The sequence below is a fragment of the Heptranchias perlo genome, chromosome 4 (genome assembly GCF_035084215.1).
Source record: "Heptranchias perlo isolate sHepPer1 chromosome 4, sHepPer1.hap1, whole genome shotgun sequence".
In the NCBI taxonomy this organism is placed as follows: Eukaryota; Metazoa; Chordata; class Chondrichthyes; order Hexanchiformes; family Hexanchidae; genus Heptranchias; species Heptranchias perlo.
In genome coordinates this window covers 76,518,996-76,534,808 of record NC_090328.1, presented here as the reverse complement: position 1 = coordinate 76,534,808, position 15,813 = coordinate 76,518,996, and the positions used below count along the sequence as shown (strand labels likewise).

Here is a 15,813-nt window from a genome sequence, read left to right as displayed (position 1 = left end):
ATGTCATAATGTCCAGATAATCTGTTTTTAGTGATGTTGATTGAAGGATAAATATTGGCCAGGACACTGAGGAGAACTCCTACACTGTTCTTTGAATAGTGTTATGGGATCTTTTACATCCACCTGAGAGGGCAGACAGAGCTTTGGTTTAATGTCTCATCCAAAAGACAGCTGAAGTGTCAGCCTAGATTATGTGCTCAAATCTCTGCAGTGGGGCTTGAACCCACAACCTTCTGACTCAGAGGCAATAATGCTACCACTGAGCCATGGCATAAGCTTTGTTTATGCAATTTCAACCAACTCCCAAGGAACAAGGCACTTGTCCTGAGGGATGAATGGAAAATCAGAAAGTAAGTATGCCCACAATGCAACTCTTACCAGCTGGTTGAATTACAGTAATGTAATCAGGTTGCCTGCCAGTCAGGGAGTGATGACATCAGCATTCTAAGGAGAAAAAAAAAGAAAAATGTACAGAAGGATCTCTGCTGAGGGATAAATGCATTATGTGATGTAGTACTGAGTCATACAGAGCAGGAAAGTCTCTGGTCTGGATTGAGTTAACTGATCTCAGATGGGGTCATTGTAAGAAACTGTAATAGGCTATGAGGCACTATAATGGCCTCAATGCCCCTCAAGGGAAAAGTCAGCTAGGGTTTGCACTCCTGATCAGTATCCAGCCACCCCTCGTGGAAAGTGAACATGTGTGAACCTCAAGTTAGGACAGAATAAAGATTGGATGTGATGCCACTCATGGTAGAATAGACAGTTGATACCGATCAGCTGAGCTCACACATGAAGAATGGTGACTCGGATGAGGTACCAGAGTTTTGCTTGGTTACCTTTAATGATCAGGATGTGTAGGACTGTCAGGTATACTTCCTCCGAAGGTTTACCTTCCTTTCAAACCATAATTTGCACACGGGTGACCCTTGAATATCAACATGGGGTGCCTACCGCTTTACCGCAGGCTGACCATGTCTGGTGGGCACTGCATGAAATTTTTGTTTTGCTTTTCCCTGGCCATACCATTTAGATGATTTTGGATTAAGATCAATTTTGGATGGACCAACCAAACCTGAAAAACTGCTCATGGGCCACTCCTTTGAGGAAAGGATTGTGCTGCTGTAAGCTGTCCCTACATTTAGATCTTCAGCTTCAAAATAGGGTTTTCTGCCATCAGATAGAACTTGCATTTAACATTGTTATTTAAGTTTCCTTTGGTGTTCTTATGATTTGGGATTTATTAGTTGTGCCCCTCTAAAAATGCCACTTTTGTTAGATTTTTGTTTGATGACACTGGGGCAACCCAGTATCTCCCCATTGTTCAATTAAAAGAATAGGACTTGCCTTTGGGAGATGAAATGGGGGTAGATTATACAGTTTGTGGTAGGAGCAGACTGAAAGGCATTTCATGGTTGCATGCTTTCTTATGTTAGTTTTATTTAATTTGTACATCTTTTCCAATTTTCGTAGCAATTCCAGTTTTTGTTGTTTAGTTTTTAGAAGACTTTTTTAAAACCCATGTGGGCAAAATCAATAAAAGGATTCAACCTTGTAAATTTCCACTTGACGACCGAGTATGCGTATTGCGCGTGCGGCTGGTGCCATTCTGTGTGACGTACGGGGGGGGGGAGGAGGAGTAACGGGCTGGTGGGTGCGGCCTTGAGGTGGCAGGTGCTCGAGTCGTGTCCGGGTTAAACTTCGCATTAGGTGGCAGGCTCCTGCTTCGAAGGGTTTTGTTTTTGGACTGGTTTTCGCTGCCGTGCGTCTCCCGATATGAGCAGGTTCTCGCCGGTTTCCTCTGGCGATCACGAGCGCCGATCGACGGTTCGCCTCATCCAGAACTTTCTTTCAAGTATCATTTGACTCGGTGGACTTTTTCTTTTTAAAAAAAAATAATACGCTTGGCTTCGACCGGGCAGCCCCAAACGGGCCGTTGGTGGTACCGCACTACGGGACGGAGTGTTTGAGTAATCGCGGTGTCCTTTCGGCTGATGGTGGGTCTGGGGAGCGGGCGGCGCGGCGCGCGCTCTCCGCCGCTCCTGCTGCTGCTGCTGGCGCTGGGCGCGTGCCTCGCCTTCCTCGCGCTCAGCTACTGGGTGTCGAGCTCGCGCAGCGCCGAGCTGCAGGCGCGAGTCGCCTTGCTCGATGCCAAGGTTCGGCGCGCGGCGGCCGACATCAGCGCGACCGAACTCCAGAAGCACCAACTCCAGCTGCAGCTGCAGAGCCAGCTGGAGGACCACAAGGAGGAAGTCGGTCAGCTCGGACAGCTGCACCGCCAACAGCTCGAGTCCGAGGCTAGATTTTGCAACGAAGAAAAGGTAAGGTGCAAGCCTGATTGATTGCACTGCTGGGGGAAAGGAAGAAATGATTGTAAGGGGATGAAGGAGAAAAGGGATTACAATACAATCCACTAAAACCTAGTCCACAAATCTAAAAAGGCTAATTGAATGTTGGCCTTTTTCCCCAAGAGGGTTGAAATACAAAAGTGAAGAAATGGTGCTTCACTTATACAGAGCCTTGGTCAGACCCCATCTGAAGTACTGCGTTCAGTTTTGGGCACCGAACGTCAGGAAAGATACATTGAATGTAGGAGGGGCATAGCCCAGAATGATAGGCCTTAAAGGGTTAACAGTTAACTTGCACTCCGGCGCATTATGTGCCAAATTTCCCTTGGGAGACAAAAGAAAATAATAGGTGAGACTTGGCGTGCGAGAGGTGTAGGTGTAAGGGTGCCAGATCGTGCTACTCGGTTGCTACTTTTTGAGGGAGATTTGTAGGCATAGAAATATGTTTGAGCCAGGATTTTCCCATGCAGTCTGACTGACTTTATGGTATCCCACTTTTTAAAAACCTGTCTCCCTGACCAACAGAGTTTAAAGAAGTCTGCCAACACGTTTGCTGCTAGGTGTCTTCCAGAGTAAACAGTCTTTATAGCCTCTAATCTGATGAAAGCCTGCTGCCCATCACACATTTCAAATAGCTGCCACCTGTCTCTGCAGGTACAGCCCAGCAAGAGCCTGATCTGAAAGGCTAATGCCTGTTAGACAGCTGTTGTTAACAGACCCTGTGCCATTTTCTTTCAGCCGCTATGGTTGATCTTGCAGGGTGGGGGGAGATGGGGGTCTTAGGAGCTGCTCTTGCTGCAGCTCTATTTTGTCAAGGAGGCCCGCAGGTTCTCTTTTTTTTTTTCCCCCCCCCAACAAAGTCGGTGACCTACTTGCAGTCCTCTTGTGACATATCTGTAAAGATGGAGATGCTGATGCACGGGGAGCAACTGTTTGAAGCAAGTTAAAGTAATTTTAAATCAAACTGATTGAAAATGGGTAAGTATGCTGCCACCCGCTGCCAGGTCTTTATTCTGAAGAATGATGTCTGTTCTGAGCTTTTTACAGTGCTTCCACCAGAGGTTCCCAGGGCCCATCATTGGTTGTGCTGCTTCTGAGGTCCATGGGCCGCTGCTGTGTTTGATGTGGCACTTGCATGTTGGTTTCCCAGGAAAGGAAGATAGTGTCAACTGACATACGAGCTGATTTTTATGTTCGGTGTATGATAATGAGATTGGCAGGCAATTTTGGCTTAAATTGCTGACAGCAAAATGGCCTTTAATTTTGCGTAAAATTTCAGCATAACGTGCCAGTTACTTCGCCACAGTCAGATCATGGCTGATCTTGGACCTGAACTCCACTTTCCTGCCCGATCCCAAATCCCTTGATGCCCCTAGAGTCCAAAAATCTATCTCAGCCTTGAATATACTCAACAACTCAGCATCCATAGCCCTCTGGGATAGAGAATTCCAAAAATTCACAACCCATTGCATGAAAAAATTCCTCCTCATCTCAGTCTTAAATGGCTGAACCCTTATCCTGCGACTATGCCCCCTAGTTCTAGACTCTCCAGCCAGGGGAAACAACCTCTCTGCTTCTATGCTGTCAAGCCCCCTCAGAATCTTGTGTGTTTCAATGAGATCGCCTTTCATTCTTCTAAACCCCAGAGAGTATAGGCCCATTCTACTCAACCTCGCCTCATAGGATAACCCTCTCATCCCAGGAATTAATCTAGTGAACCTTTGTTGCACCGCCTCTAAGGCAAGTATATCCTTCCTTAAATAAAACGACCAAAACTGTATGCAGTACTCCAGGTGAGGTCTCACCAAAGCCCTGTACAATAATAGTAAGATTTCCTTACTCTTGTACTCCAACCCCCTTGCAATAAAGGCCAACATGCCATTTGCTTTCCTAATTGCTTGCTGTACCTGCGTGCAAACTTTTTGTGTTTCTTGTACAAGGACACCCAAGTCTCTGAACCCCAACATTTACTAGTTTCTCAAATATTCTGTTTTTCTATTCTTCCTACCAAAGTGAATAACTTCACATTGTACTCCATCTGCCACCTTCTTACCCACTCTCTTAACCTGTCTATATCCCTTTGCAGACTCTGTGTCCTCCTCACAGCTTACTTTTCCACCTAGCTTTGTCTCGTCTGCAAACTTGGATACATTACACTCGGTCCCTTCATCTAAGTCATTAATAAAGATTGTGAATAGCTGAGGCCCAAGCACTGATCCTTGCGGCACCCCACTAGTTACAGCCTGCCAACCTGAAAATGTCCCGTTTATCCCTACTCTGTTTTCTGTCCGTTAACTAATCCTCTATACATGCTAATATGTTGCCCCCAACCCCATGATCCTTTATCTTGTGTAACAACCTTTTATGTGCCGCCTTATCGAATGCCTTTTGAAAATTCAAATATACTACATCCATTGGTTCCCTTTTATCTATCCTGCTAGTTATATCCTCAAAAAACTCTAATAAATTTGTCAATTGCGATTTCTCTTTCATAAAACCATGTTGACTGTGCCTAATCATATTATGATTTTCTAAGTACCCTGTTACCACTTCCTTAATAATAGATTCTATCATTTTCCAGACAACTGACGTCAGGCTAATTGGCCTGTAGTTCCCTGTTCTCTCTCTTCCCCCTTTCTTGAATAGCAGGGTTACATTTGCTACCTTCCAACGTGCTGGGTCTGTTCGAGAATCTAGGGAATTTTGGAAGATCATAACCAATGCATCCACCATCTCTGCAGCCACCTCTTTTAGAACCTTCGGATGTAGGCCATCAGGTCCAGGGGATTTATTGGCTTTTAGTCCCATTCTCTACTGATATTAATTACTTTAAGTTCCTCACTCTCATTAGCCCCTTGGTTCCCTACTATTTCTGGTATGCTTTTTGTGTCTTCTACTGTGAAGACAGATACAAAATATTTGTTTAATGCAGCTACCATTTCCTGGTGCCCCATTATAATTTCTCCTGTCTCAGCCTCTAAGGGACCAATATTTACTTTTGCTACTCTCTTCCTTTTTACATACTTGTAGAAGCTTTTACAATCTGTTTTTATATTTCTTGCTAGTTTACTTTCATATTCTATTTTTGCCTTTATTAAATCAATCAATTTTTAGTGGTCCTTTGCTGGTTTCTAAAACACTCCCAATCCTCAGGCTTACTACTCCTCTTGGCAACATTGTAGGTCTCTTTTAATCTTATACTATCCTTAACTTCTTTAGTTAGCCACAGATGGGTCACTTTTTTTCCTGTGGAGTTTTTATTTCTCAATGGAATGTGTATTTGTTGAGAATATTGAAATATTCTTTGCCATTGTTTGTCAATCGTCATATCCTTTAATCTAATTTCCCAATCTACCTTAGCCAACTTGCCCCTCATACCTATTTAATTGGCTTTATTTAAATTAAGACTCTGGTTTCTGACTTAAGTACGTCACACTCAAACTCAATGTGAAAGGCCATCATATTATGATCACTCTTCCCCAGAAGATCCTTTACTGTGAGATTACTAATTAACCCTGTCTCATTACACAATACAAGAAATATTCTTGTCCTCCAAATTACCTTCGCCAATTTGATTTACCCAGTCTATATGAAGATTAAAGTCCCCCCATGATTACTGCATTATCTTTGTTACATCTGTCTGTTTGTTTGGTATGTATGTAGTTTACTGGGGAACTAACCTACTTGGACTCCTGACTTTTGTAAACACAGATGATTCCAAACACTTCAGTTCTGTTTTGAATTTATCTTTCAGTGCAAATAGTATATTTCTACAAGTTTTGATTCCTAGTTGTACATTGTCTAACCAGTTGATAGTGTTCTCTAGGCAAACAACCCAAGACCTTGAAACAAATTACTATATCTACTGAAGCTGAAGTTTGTCTCTTCCTTTCTGGTGTAGGCTAGTCACTAGTATCTACAGCCAACGTTATTTTCTGAAACTGCATTCTTTCACAGTGTGCATTCTCGACCTAATATGAGCTGGACGTCAGAAGACATCAGCATGGGGCATTCCCTGCAGTTATTGACCCACGTCTGGGGTCTCGATCCTAACTTCCAAAGGATAGATCAACTCCCCAAAGGAAACTAGTGTTGTTTTTGCAGAAAACATTTTCTGTTGCTGTATACTAATAATAATGTGCTAGTAAGTCATGGACCAGAAATTCGTTGATGATTCCAGACCCATTTAAAAGTGTAAAACGGGTGTCTAAGCGTCCAATATGGCGCCCGCATCCACGTTCCACATCAGAAGTCGACACCTGTCATATTGGTAAAGGCTCTTGTATAGGTGTCCAGAGCCAGGCATTAGACCCTTTGCATATACATATAGGGGGTCTAATGCCTGTTTGGGACTCCCATTCTGAAATTGGGCTGCCCTGAACGTGCGGGCCTGCTGCCTCCAGGATAACTATGTCTACATGTGGCCTAACCAGCAGTCTTTTTAAAAAATATATATATATTTACCTGAATGTGGCAGGAGCAGAAGTGCAACAGTTCTGAGGACCTTTTCAGCCCCCTCCCGATCGCTCTTCCTCTCTTTTTCTCCACCCCCCCCCCCCCCCACGGCCAGAGGATCTACCTGAGGGCTACTGCCGGGGATGTAGCTGGCCCAACTTCTTCCTCATAGAAGCGGTGAGTTGCCTCTGGATACCCAGTTGGTGTCCGCTCAAAGGCCAAATGTTGATCAGGCCCGAAAATGGGTCTAAACGAATTTCCACTCCATTGTTTCTTTTGTTGGCTCTCATTGTCTTTTATACCCTGTGATAACACGCGATCATGTATGAAATTTTCAGCAAGACCATTAGGTCTTACCAATAACTGACTTTTTCTGATAATCGTATCTGCAAATTTAAAAAAAAAACTGCTGTCATTGCCACTGGTTGAGTCAGCATCCACTGAAAGTAGATTTGACACCACTGGTTTACACAGACAAAATGAGTTTCCTTACAGGCTTTTCCTTCCATAGAATAAATATCTGATCCAAGATGATACACATTTGTTATGCCCTGGTTCCTCTGTGTTTTATGAATTGTGCATGCATTTAAAATACATATGTTTTAAAGTGCATGTAATCCGGGAGGTATTTGACTGGAAGGTTGGACACTGTTCAACTGAAATGCTATTGCTGTTTAACCACTGAGCTTGGAGGAAGTGCTCTGAACAGTACATATGGTGTTCCTGTGTATCTTGTTTATCTTTGTTGCTTTGGAAATGTTAGTAGCTGAGTGATAGCTGGTATTAAAATAGTTTTGTAGAAGCAAAACCTTGTAACTCAAAGAAGGGCAGATGAAAATCCCAGCAGTTTAATGGATTCCAGTGGAATGTGATGCAATTGCATTAATACCAGTTGATGGACTTAAGTGTTAATGCATTTTCCACGTGCTTTACTGTATTTTTTATTCGTTCATGGGATGTGGGCGTCACTGACGAAGCTGGCATTTATTGCCCATCCCTAATTGCCCTTGAGAAGGTGGTGGTGAGCCGCCTCCTTAAACCGCTGCAGTACGTGTGGTGAAGGTTCTCCCACAGTGCTGGTAGGAAGGGAGTTCCAGGATTTTGACCCAGCAACGATGAAGGAACGGCGATTATATTTCCAAGTCGGGATGGTGTGTGACTTGGAGGGGAATGTGCAGGTGGTGTTCCCATGTACCTGCTGCTCGTCCTTCTAGGTGGTAGAGGTTGCGGGTTTGGGAGGTGCTGTCGAAGAAGCCTTGGCAAGTTGCTGCAGTGCATCCTGTGGATGGTGTACACTGCAGTCACAGTGCGTCGGTGGTGAAGGGAGTGAATGTTTAGGGTGGTGGATGGGTTGCCAATCAAGCGGGCTGCTTTGTATTGGATGGTGTTGAGCTACTTGAGTGTTGTTGGAGCTGCACTCATCCAGGCAAGTGGAGAGTATTCCATCACATTCCTGACTTGTACCTTGTAGATGGTGGAAAGGCTTTGGGGAGTCAGGAGGTGAGTCACTCGCCGCAGAGTACCCAGTCTCTGACTGGCTCTTGTAGCCACAGTATTTATATGGCTGGTCCAGTTAAGTTTCTGGTCAGTGGTGACCCCCAGAATGTTGATGGTGGGGGATTTGGCGATGGTAATGCCATTGAATGTCAAGGGGAGGTGGTCATTGCCTGGCACTTGTCTGGCGCGAATGTTACTTGCCACTTATGAGCCCAAGCCTGGATGTTGTCCAGGTCTTGCTACATGCGGGCTCAGACTGCTTCATTATTTGAGGGGTTGCGAATGGAACTGAACACTGTGCAATCATTAGCGAACATCCCCATTTCTGACCTTATGATGGAGGGAAGGTCACTGCTGAAGCAGCTGAAGATGGTTGGGCCTAGGACACTGCCCTGAGGAACTCCTGCAAGAAATGTCCTGGGGCTGAGATGATTGGCCTCCAACAACCACTACCATCTTCCTTTGTGCTGGCTATGACTCCATCCACTGGAGAGTTTTCCCCCTGATTCTCATTGACTTCAATTTTACTAGGGCTTCTTGGTGCCACACTCTGTCAAATGCTGCTTTGATGTCAAGGGCAGTCACACTCGCCTCACCTCTGGAATTCAGCTCTTTTGTCCATGTTTGGACCAAGGCTATAATGTGGTCTGGAGCAGAGTGGTCCTGGCGGAACCCAAACTGAGCGTTGGTGAGCAGGTTATTGGTGAGTAAGTGCCGCTTGATAGCACTGACGACGACACCTTCCATCACTTTGCTGATGATTGAGAGTAGACTGATGGGGCGGTAATTGGCCGGATTGGATTTGTCCTGCTTTTTGTGGACAGGACAAACCTGGGCAATTTTCCACATTGTCGGGTAGATGCCAGTGTTGTAGCTGTACTGGAACAGCTTGGCTAGAGGTGCAGCTAGTTCTGGAGCACAAGTCTTCAGCACTACAGCCGGGATGTTGTCTGGGCCCATAGCCTTTGCTGTATCCAGTGCACTCAGCCATTTCTTAATATCCCGTGGAGTGAATCGAATTGGCTGAAGACTGGCTTCTGTGATGATGGTGAGGAGGCCGAGATGGATCATCCACTCAGCACTTCTGGCTGAAGATGGTTGCAAACGCTTCAGCCTTGTCTTTTGCACTCATAAAATGTTGGATCATAACAGGACTTGTGTATTAGTCTACTTTTGGCAGTGGCTAACTGGAGTAAATTGCTAGAAAGTTTTGAAAAGTGCTAATAGAAACAAATATTAAAGAGCATGTCTACTTTCAAATTTACACCAGGGTTGTGCAGTTAGTATAGTCATTAGGGACCTGTTTTAATGTAACTGATTAGCGCAGTAAGAAGTACTTTACCTTTTCTTCTGATACATTCATAGAATCATATACAGTTACGGAACAGAAGGAGGCCATTCGGCCCACTGTCTGTGCCAGCCAAAAAAGAACTATACCACTTTCCAGCGCTTGGTCTGTAGCCTTGTAGGTTACAGCACTTCAAGTGCATATCCAAGTACTTTTTAAATGAGTTGAGGGTTTCTACCTCTACCACCCTCTCAGGCAGTGAGTTCCAGACGCCCACCATCCTCTGGGTGAAAAAATTTCCCTCGAATCCCTCTACCAATTACTTTAAATCTATGCTCCCTGGTCACTGACCTCTCTGCTAAGGGAAACAGGTCTTCACTATCCACTCTATCTAGGCCTGTGATAATTTTATATACCTCAATTAAATCTCCCCTCAGCCTCCTTAGTTCCAAAGAAAACAACCCCAGCCTATCCAGTCTTTCCACATGGCTAAAATTCTCCAGCCCTGGCAACATCCTCATAAATCTCCTCTGGTTAGGTAAAACACTGGTTAGGCCACAGCTGGAGTACTGTGTGCAGTTCTGGTCGCCACACTACAGGAAGGATGTGATCACTTTGGAGAGGGTGCAGAGGAGATTCACCAGGATGTTACCAGGGCTGGAGCGCTTCAGCTATGAAGAGAGACTGGGAAGATTGGGTTTGTTTTCCTTGGAGCAGAGGAGGCTGAGGGGGGGACATGATTGAGGTGTACAAAATTATGAGGGGCACAGATAGGATGGATACTAAGGAGCTTTTTCCCTTCGTTAAGGGTTCTATAACAAGGGGACATAGATTCAAGGTAAAAGGCGGGAGGTTTAGAGGGGATTTGAGAAAGAACTTTTTCACCCAGAGGGTGGTTGGAGTCTGGAACTCACTGCCTGAAAGGGTTGTGGAGGCAGGAACCCTCACAACATTCAAGAAGCATTTGGATGAGCACTTGAAATGCCATAGCATACAAGGCTACGGACCAAATGCTGGAATATGGGATTAGAGTAGACCGGGCTTGATGGCCGGCGCGGACACGATGGGCCGAAGGGCCTCTATCCGTGCTGTATAACTCTATGACTCTATGACTCTGTCCTCTCTAGAGCAATCACATCTTTCCTATAACATGGTGACCAGAACTGTATGCAGTACTCAAGCTGTGGCCTAACCAATGTTTTATATAGTTCTAGCATAACCTCCCTGCTCTTATATTCTGTGCCTTGGCTAATAAACGAAAGTATCCCTTATGCCTTTTTAACCACCTTATCTTCGTGTCCTGCTACCTTCAGGGAGCTGTGCTCCAGGACTTGCCGCGCCTCTAGCCAAGCTGTTCCAGTACAGCTACAACACTGGCATCTACCCGACAATGTGGAAAATTGCCCAGGTATGTCCTGTCCACAAAAAGCAGGACAAATCCAATCTGGCCAATTACCGCCCCATCAGTCTGCTCTCAATCATCAGCAAAGTGATGGAAGGTGTCGTCGACAGTGCTATCAAGCGGCACTTACTCACCAATAACCTGCTCACCAACGCTCACCCAGGACCATTCAGCTCCAGATCTCATTGCAGCCTTGGTCCTAACATGGACAAAAGAGCTGAATTCCAGGGGTATGAGTGACTGCCCTTGACATCAAAGCAGCATTTGACAGAGTGTGGCACTAAGGAGCTCTAGTAAAATTGAAGTGAATGGGAATCGGGGGAAAACTCTCCAGTGGCTGGAGTCATACCTAGCACACAGGAAGATGATAGTGGTTGTTGGAGGCCAATCATCTCAGCCCCAGGGCATTGCTGCAGGAGTTCCTCAGGGCAGTGTCCTTGGCCCAACCATCTTCAGCTGCTTCATCAATGACCTCCCCTCCATCGTAAGGTCAGAAATGGGCATGTTTGCTGATGATTGCAGAGTGTTCAGTTCCATTCGCAAACCCTCAGAAAATGAAGCAGTCCGAGCCCGAATGCAACAAGACCTGGACAACATCCAAGCTTGGGCTTATAAGTGGCAAGTAACATTCGCGCCAGACAAGTGCCAGGCAATGACCATCTCCAACAAATGTAAGGAATCTTACAACACCAGGTTATAGTCCAGCAGTTTTATTTGAAAATCACAAGCTTTCGGAGATTATCTCCTTCGTCAGATGAGTGAGTGAATGAGAGGTTCTCAAATCGCATATCTTATATTAGGCTGGGACACCATCACACCAATCAAAGGTGTCGTTGCTGTTCAGACAGGTTAGCCATGGAAAATAGTAGGTCCCAGTATACTGAATACACAATGGGTCAAATTACACGCACGTACGCGCGCGCGCACACACACTAGTTGTATTAAAAACAGATAACTTTTTTTTTCTGCTGGTGGGGTTACGCGTAGCTTGACATGAACCCAAGATCCCGGTTGAGGCCGTCCTCATGGGTGCGGAACTTGGCTATCAATTTCTGCTCGACGATTTTGCGTTGTCGTGTGTCTCGAAGGCCGCCTTGGAGAACGCTTACCCGAAGATCGGTGGCTGAATGTCCTTGACTGCTAAAGTGTTCCCCGACTGGGAGGGAACCCTCCTGTCTGGCGATTGTTGCGCGGTGTCCGTTCATCCGTTGTCGCAGTGTCTGCATGGTCACGCCAATGTACCATGCTCCGGGGCATCCTTTCCTGCAACGTATGAGGTAGACAACGTTGGCCGAGTCACAGGAGTATGAACCACGTACCTGGTGGGTGGTGTCCTCTCGTGTGATGGTGGCATCTGTGTCGATGATCTGGCATGTCTTGCAGAGGTTGCCGTGGCAGGGTTGTGTGGTGTCGTGGACGCTGTTCTCCTGAAAGCTGGGTAATTTGCTGCGAGCGATGGTCTGTTTGAGGTTGGGTGGCTGTTTGAAGGCGAGTAGTGGAGGCATAGGGATGGCCTTAGCGAGGTGTTCGTCGTCATCGATGACACGTTGAAGGCTGCGGAGAACATGGCGTAGTTTCTCCGCTCCGGGGCACTACTGGACGACGAAGGGTACTCTGTTGGTTGTGTCCCGTGTTAGTCTTCTGAGGAGGTCTATGCGATTCTTCGCTATGGCCCGTCAGAACTGCCGATCGACAAGTCGAGCGTCATATCCCGTTCTTACGAGGGCGCCTTTCAACGTCTGTAGGTGTCCATCGCGTTCCTCCTGGTCTGAGCAGATCCTGTGTATTCGCAGGGCCTGTCCACAGGGGATGGCCTCTTTGACGTGGTTAGGGTGGAAGCTGGAAAAGTGGAGCATTGTGTGGTTGTCCGTGGGCTTGCGGTAGTGTGAGGTGCTGAGGTGCCCGTCTTTGTTGGAGATTTGTGTGTCCAAGAAAGAAACCGATTCTGAGGAGTAGTCCATGGTGAGCTTGATGGTGGGATGGAACTTGATGTTATCGTGTAGTCTCGTCAGTGATTCTTCGCCGTGGGTCCATAGGAAGAAAATGTCATCGATGTATCTGGTGTATAGCGTTGGTTGGAGGTCCTGTGCAGTGAAGAAGTTGTGCTCGAACTTGTGCATGAAAATGTTGGCGTATTGGGGTGCGAATTTGGTCCCCGTGGCTGTTCTGTGAGCATGGTACATTGGCGAGACCATGCAGACACTGCGACAACGGATGAACGGACACCGCACAACAATTGACAGACAGGAGGGTTCCCTCCCAGTCGGGGAACACTTTAGCAGCCAAGGACATTCAGCCACCAATCTTCGGGTAAGCGTTCTCCAAGGCGGCCTTCGAGACACACGACAACGCAAAATTGTCGAGCAGAAATTGATAGCCAAGTTCCACACCTATGAGGACGGGATCTTGGGTTCATGTCACGTTACACGTAACACCACCAGCAGAAAAAAAAAGTTAATCTGTTTTTAATACAACTGGACATTCTGTGTGACTGTGTAATTTGACCCATTGTGTATTCAGTATACGGCCACCTACTGTTTTCCGTGGCTAACCTGTCTGAACACCAACGACACCTTTTGATTGGTGTGATGGTGTCCCAACCTAATATAAGATATGCGATTTGAGAACCTCTCGTTCACTCACTCACTCACTCACCTGACGAAGGAGATAATCTCCGAAAGCTTGTGATTTTCAAATAAAACTGTTGGATTATAACCTGGTGTTGTAAGATTCCTTACATTTGTCCACCCCAGTCCATCACCGGCATCTCCAACAAGAGAGAGTCTAACCACTTCCCCATGACATTCAACGGCATTACCATCGCCGAATCCCCCACCATCAACATCCTGGGGGTCACCATTAACCAGAAACTTAACTGGACCAGCCATATAAATACTGTGGCTACAAGAGCTGGTCAGAGGCTGGGTATTCTGTGGCGAGTGACTCACCTCCTGACTCCCCAAAGCCTTTCCACCATCTGCAAGGCACAAGTCAGGAGTGTGATGGAATGCTCTCCACTTGCTTGGATGAGTGCAGCTCTAACACTACTCAAGAAGCTCGACACCACCCAGGACAAAGCAGCCCGCTTGATTGCACCCCATCCACCACCCTAAACATTTACTCCCTTCACCGGTGCACAGTGGCTGCAGTGTGTACCATCCACAAGATGCACTGCAGCAACTTGCCAAGGCTTCTTCGACAGCACCTCCCAAACCCACGACCTCTGCCACCTAGAAGGACAAGCAGCAGGCACATGGGAACAGCAGGCACATGGGAACAGCAGGCACATGGGAACAACACCACCTGCATGTTCCCCTCCAAGTCACACACCGTCCCGACTTGGAAATATATCGCCGTTCCTTCACCATCACTGGGTCAAAATCCTGGAACTCCCTTCCTAACAGCACTGTGGGAGAGAACCTTCACCACATGGACTGCAGCGGTTCAAGAAGGTAGCTCACCACCACCTTCTCAAGGGCAATTAGGGATGGGCAATAAATGCTGACCTTGCCAGCGATGCCCACATCCCATGAACGAACTTAAAAAAAAACATGCACTCCAAGGTGCCTTTGTTCCTCTACACCTATCACCTGACAACATCGGTGCTGTTTCCTGCTCTGTCCCCGAACTGGAAAATTTCATCGACTTTGTTTCCAATTTCCACCCATCCCTCGGCTTCACGTGGCCCATCTCTGACTCTTTCCTTCCTCGACTTCTCAATCTCTATTTCTGGGATAGGCTGTTCACCAATATCTACTATAAGCCCACCGACTCCCACAGCTGCCTTGATTACACTTCCCCGCTTCCTGCAAGGGCTCCATTGCATTCTCCCAGTTTCTAAGTCTCTGTTGCCTCTGTTCTGACGATGCCATCTTCCATATCAGTGCTTCCGAAATGTCTTCCTTTTTCCTCAACCGAGGATTCTCCTTCAATGTAGTTGACAGGGACCTTGACCCTGTCCGTCCCATTTCTCGCGCCTCTGCCCACGCCCCTTCTCCTCCTTCCCAGAACCAAGAGAGGGTCTTCCTTGTCCTCACCTTCCACCTCACCAGCCTCCACATTCAACGTATCATCCTCCGCCATTTCTGCCACCTTCAACACAATGCCACCACCAAACACATCCCCCCCCTCCCCTTTCAGCATTCCGCAAGGACTGTTCCCTCCGCGACACCCTGGTCCACTCTTCCATCACCCCCCAACTCCCGCTCTCCTTCCCATGGCACCTTCCCGTGTGAGTGCAGTAGATACAACACCTAGCCTTTCACCTCTTACCTTCCCACCGTCCAGGGCCCCAAACGCTCCCAAGCACAACAGCAATTTACTTGTACTCCTTTCAATTTAGTATACTATATTCGCTGCTCACGATGCAGTCTTCTCTGCATTGGGGAGACCAAACGCAGATTGGGTGATCGTTTTGCTTGAACACCTCTGCTCAGTCTGCATGTGTGACCCTGAGCTTCCAGTCGCTTGCCATTTTAATTCTCCATTCCACTCCCACTCTGACCTCTCTATCCTTGGTCTTCTACACTGTTCCAATGAAGCTCAACGGAAGCTCAAGGTACAGCATCTCATCTTTCAGAGGCACTCTACAACCTTCCGGACTCAACATTGATTTTTAATAACTTCAGACCATAACCACCGATCCCATTTTTTTTGTGGCACAGCAGCTGCTGGTAATGGTTCTACTGTTGCCATTTACAGCTCCTCTAGACCCATCTTTTGTTGCTTAACTTGTCCCATTACCACCCTCTTTGCCTTGCACCACTATCCCCATTGTCATTTAATCACTCTTGCCCTATCAGAGACTGTTCCTTCTGTTCTTT

General features: G+C 46.6%; 1 protein-coding gene across 2 annotated transcripts in view; it reads left to right on the top strand.

Moving 5' to 3' along the window:
- Positions 1-1,640: 1,640 nt before the first annotated feature.
- Positions 1,641-15,813, top strand: part of LOC137321034 (Golgi membrane protein 1-like) — a 33,899-nt gene continuing 19,726 nt past the window's right edge. Inside the window, exon 1 of one of the 2 annotated variants that reach the window (XM_067983173.1) lies at positions 1,641-2,321. In XM_067983173.1, coding sequence (XP_067839274.1) covers positions 1,995-2,321 — 327 coding nt within the window. In that variant the 5' untranslated portion in view covers positions 1,641-1,994. The remainder of the gene's footprint in view (positions 2,322-15,813) is intronic. The other variant, XM_067983174.1, reaches the window with a different exon arrangement.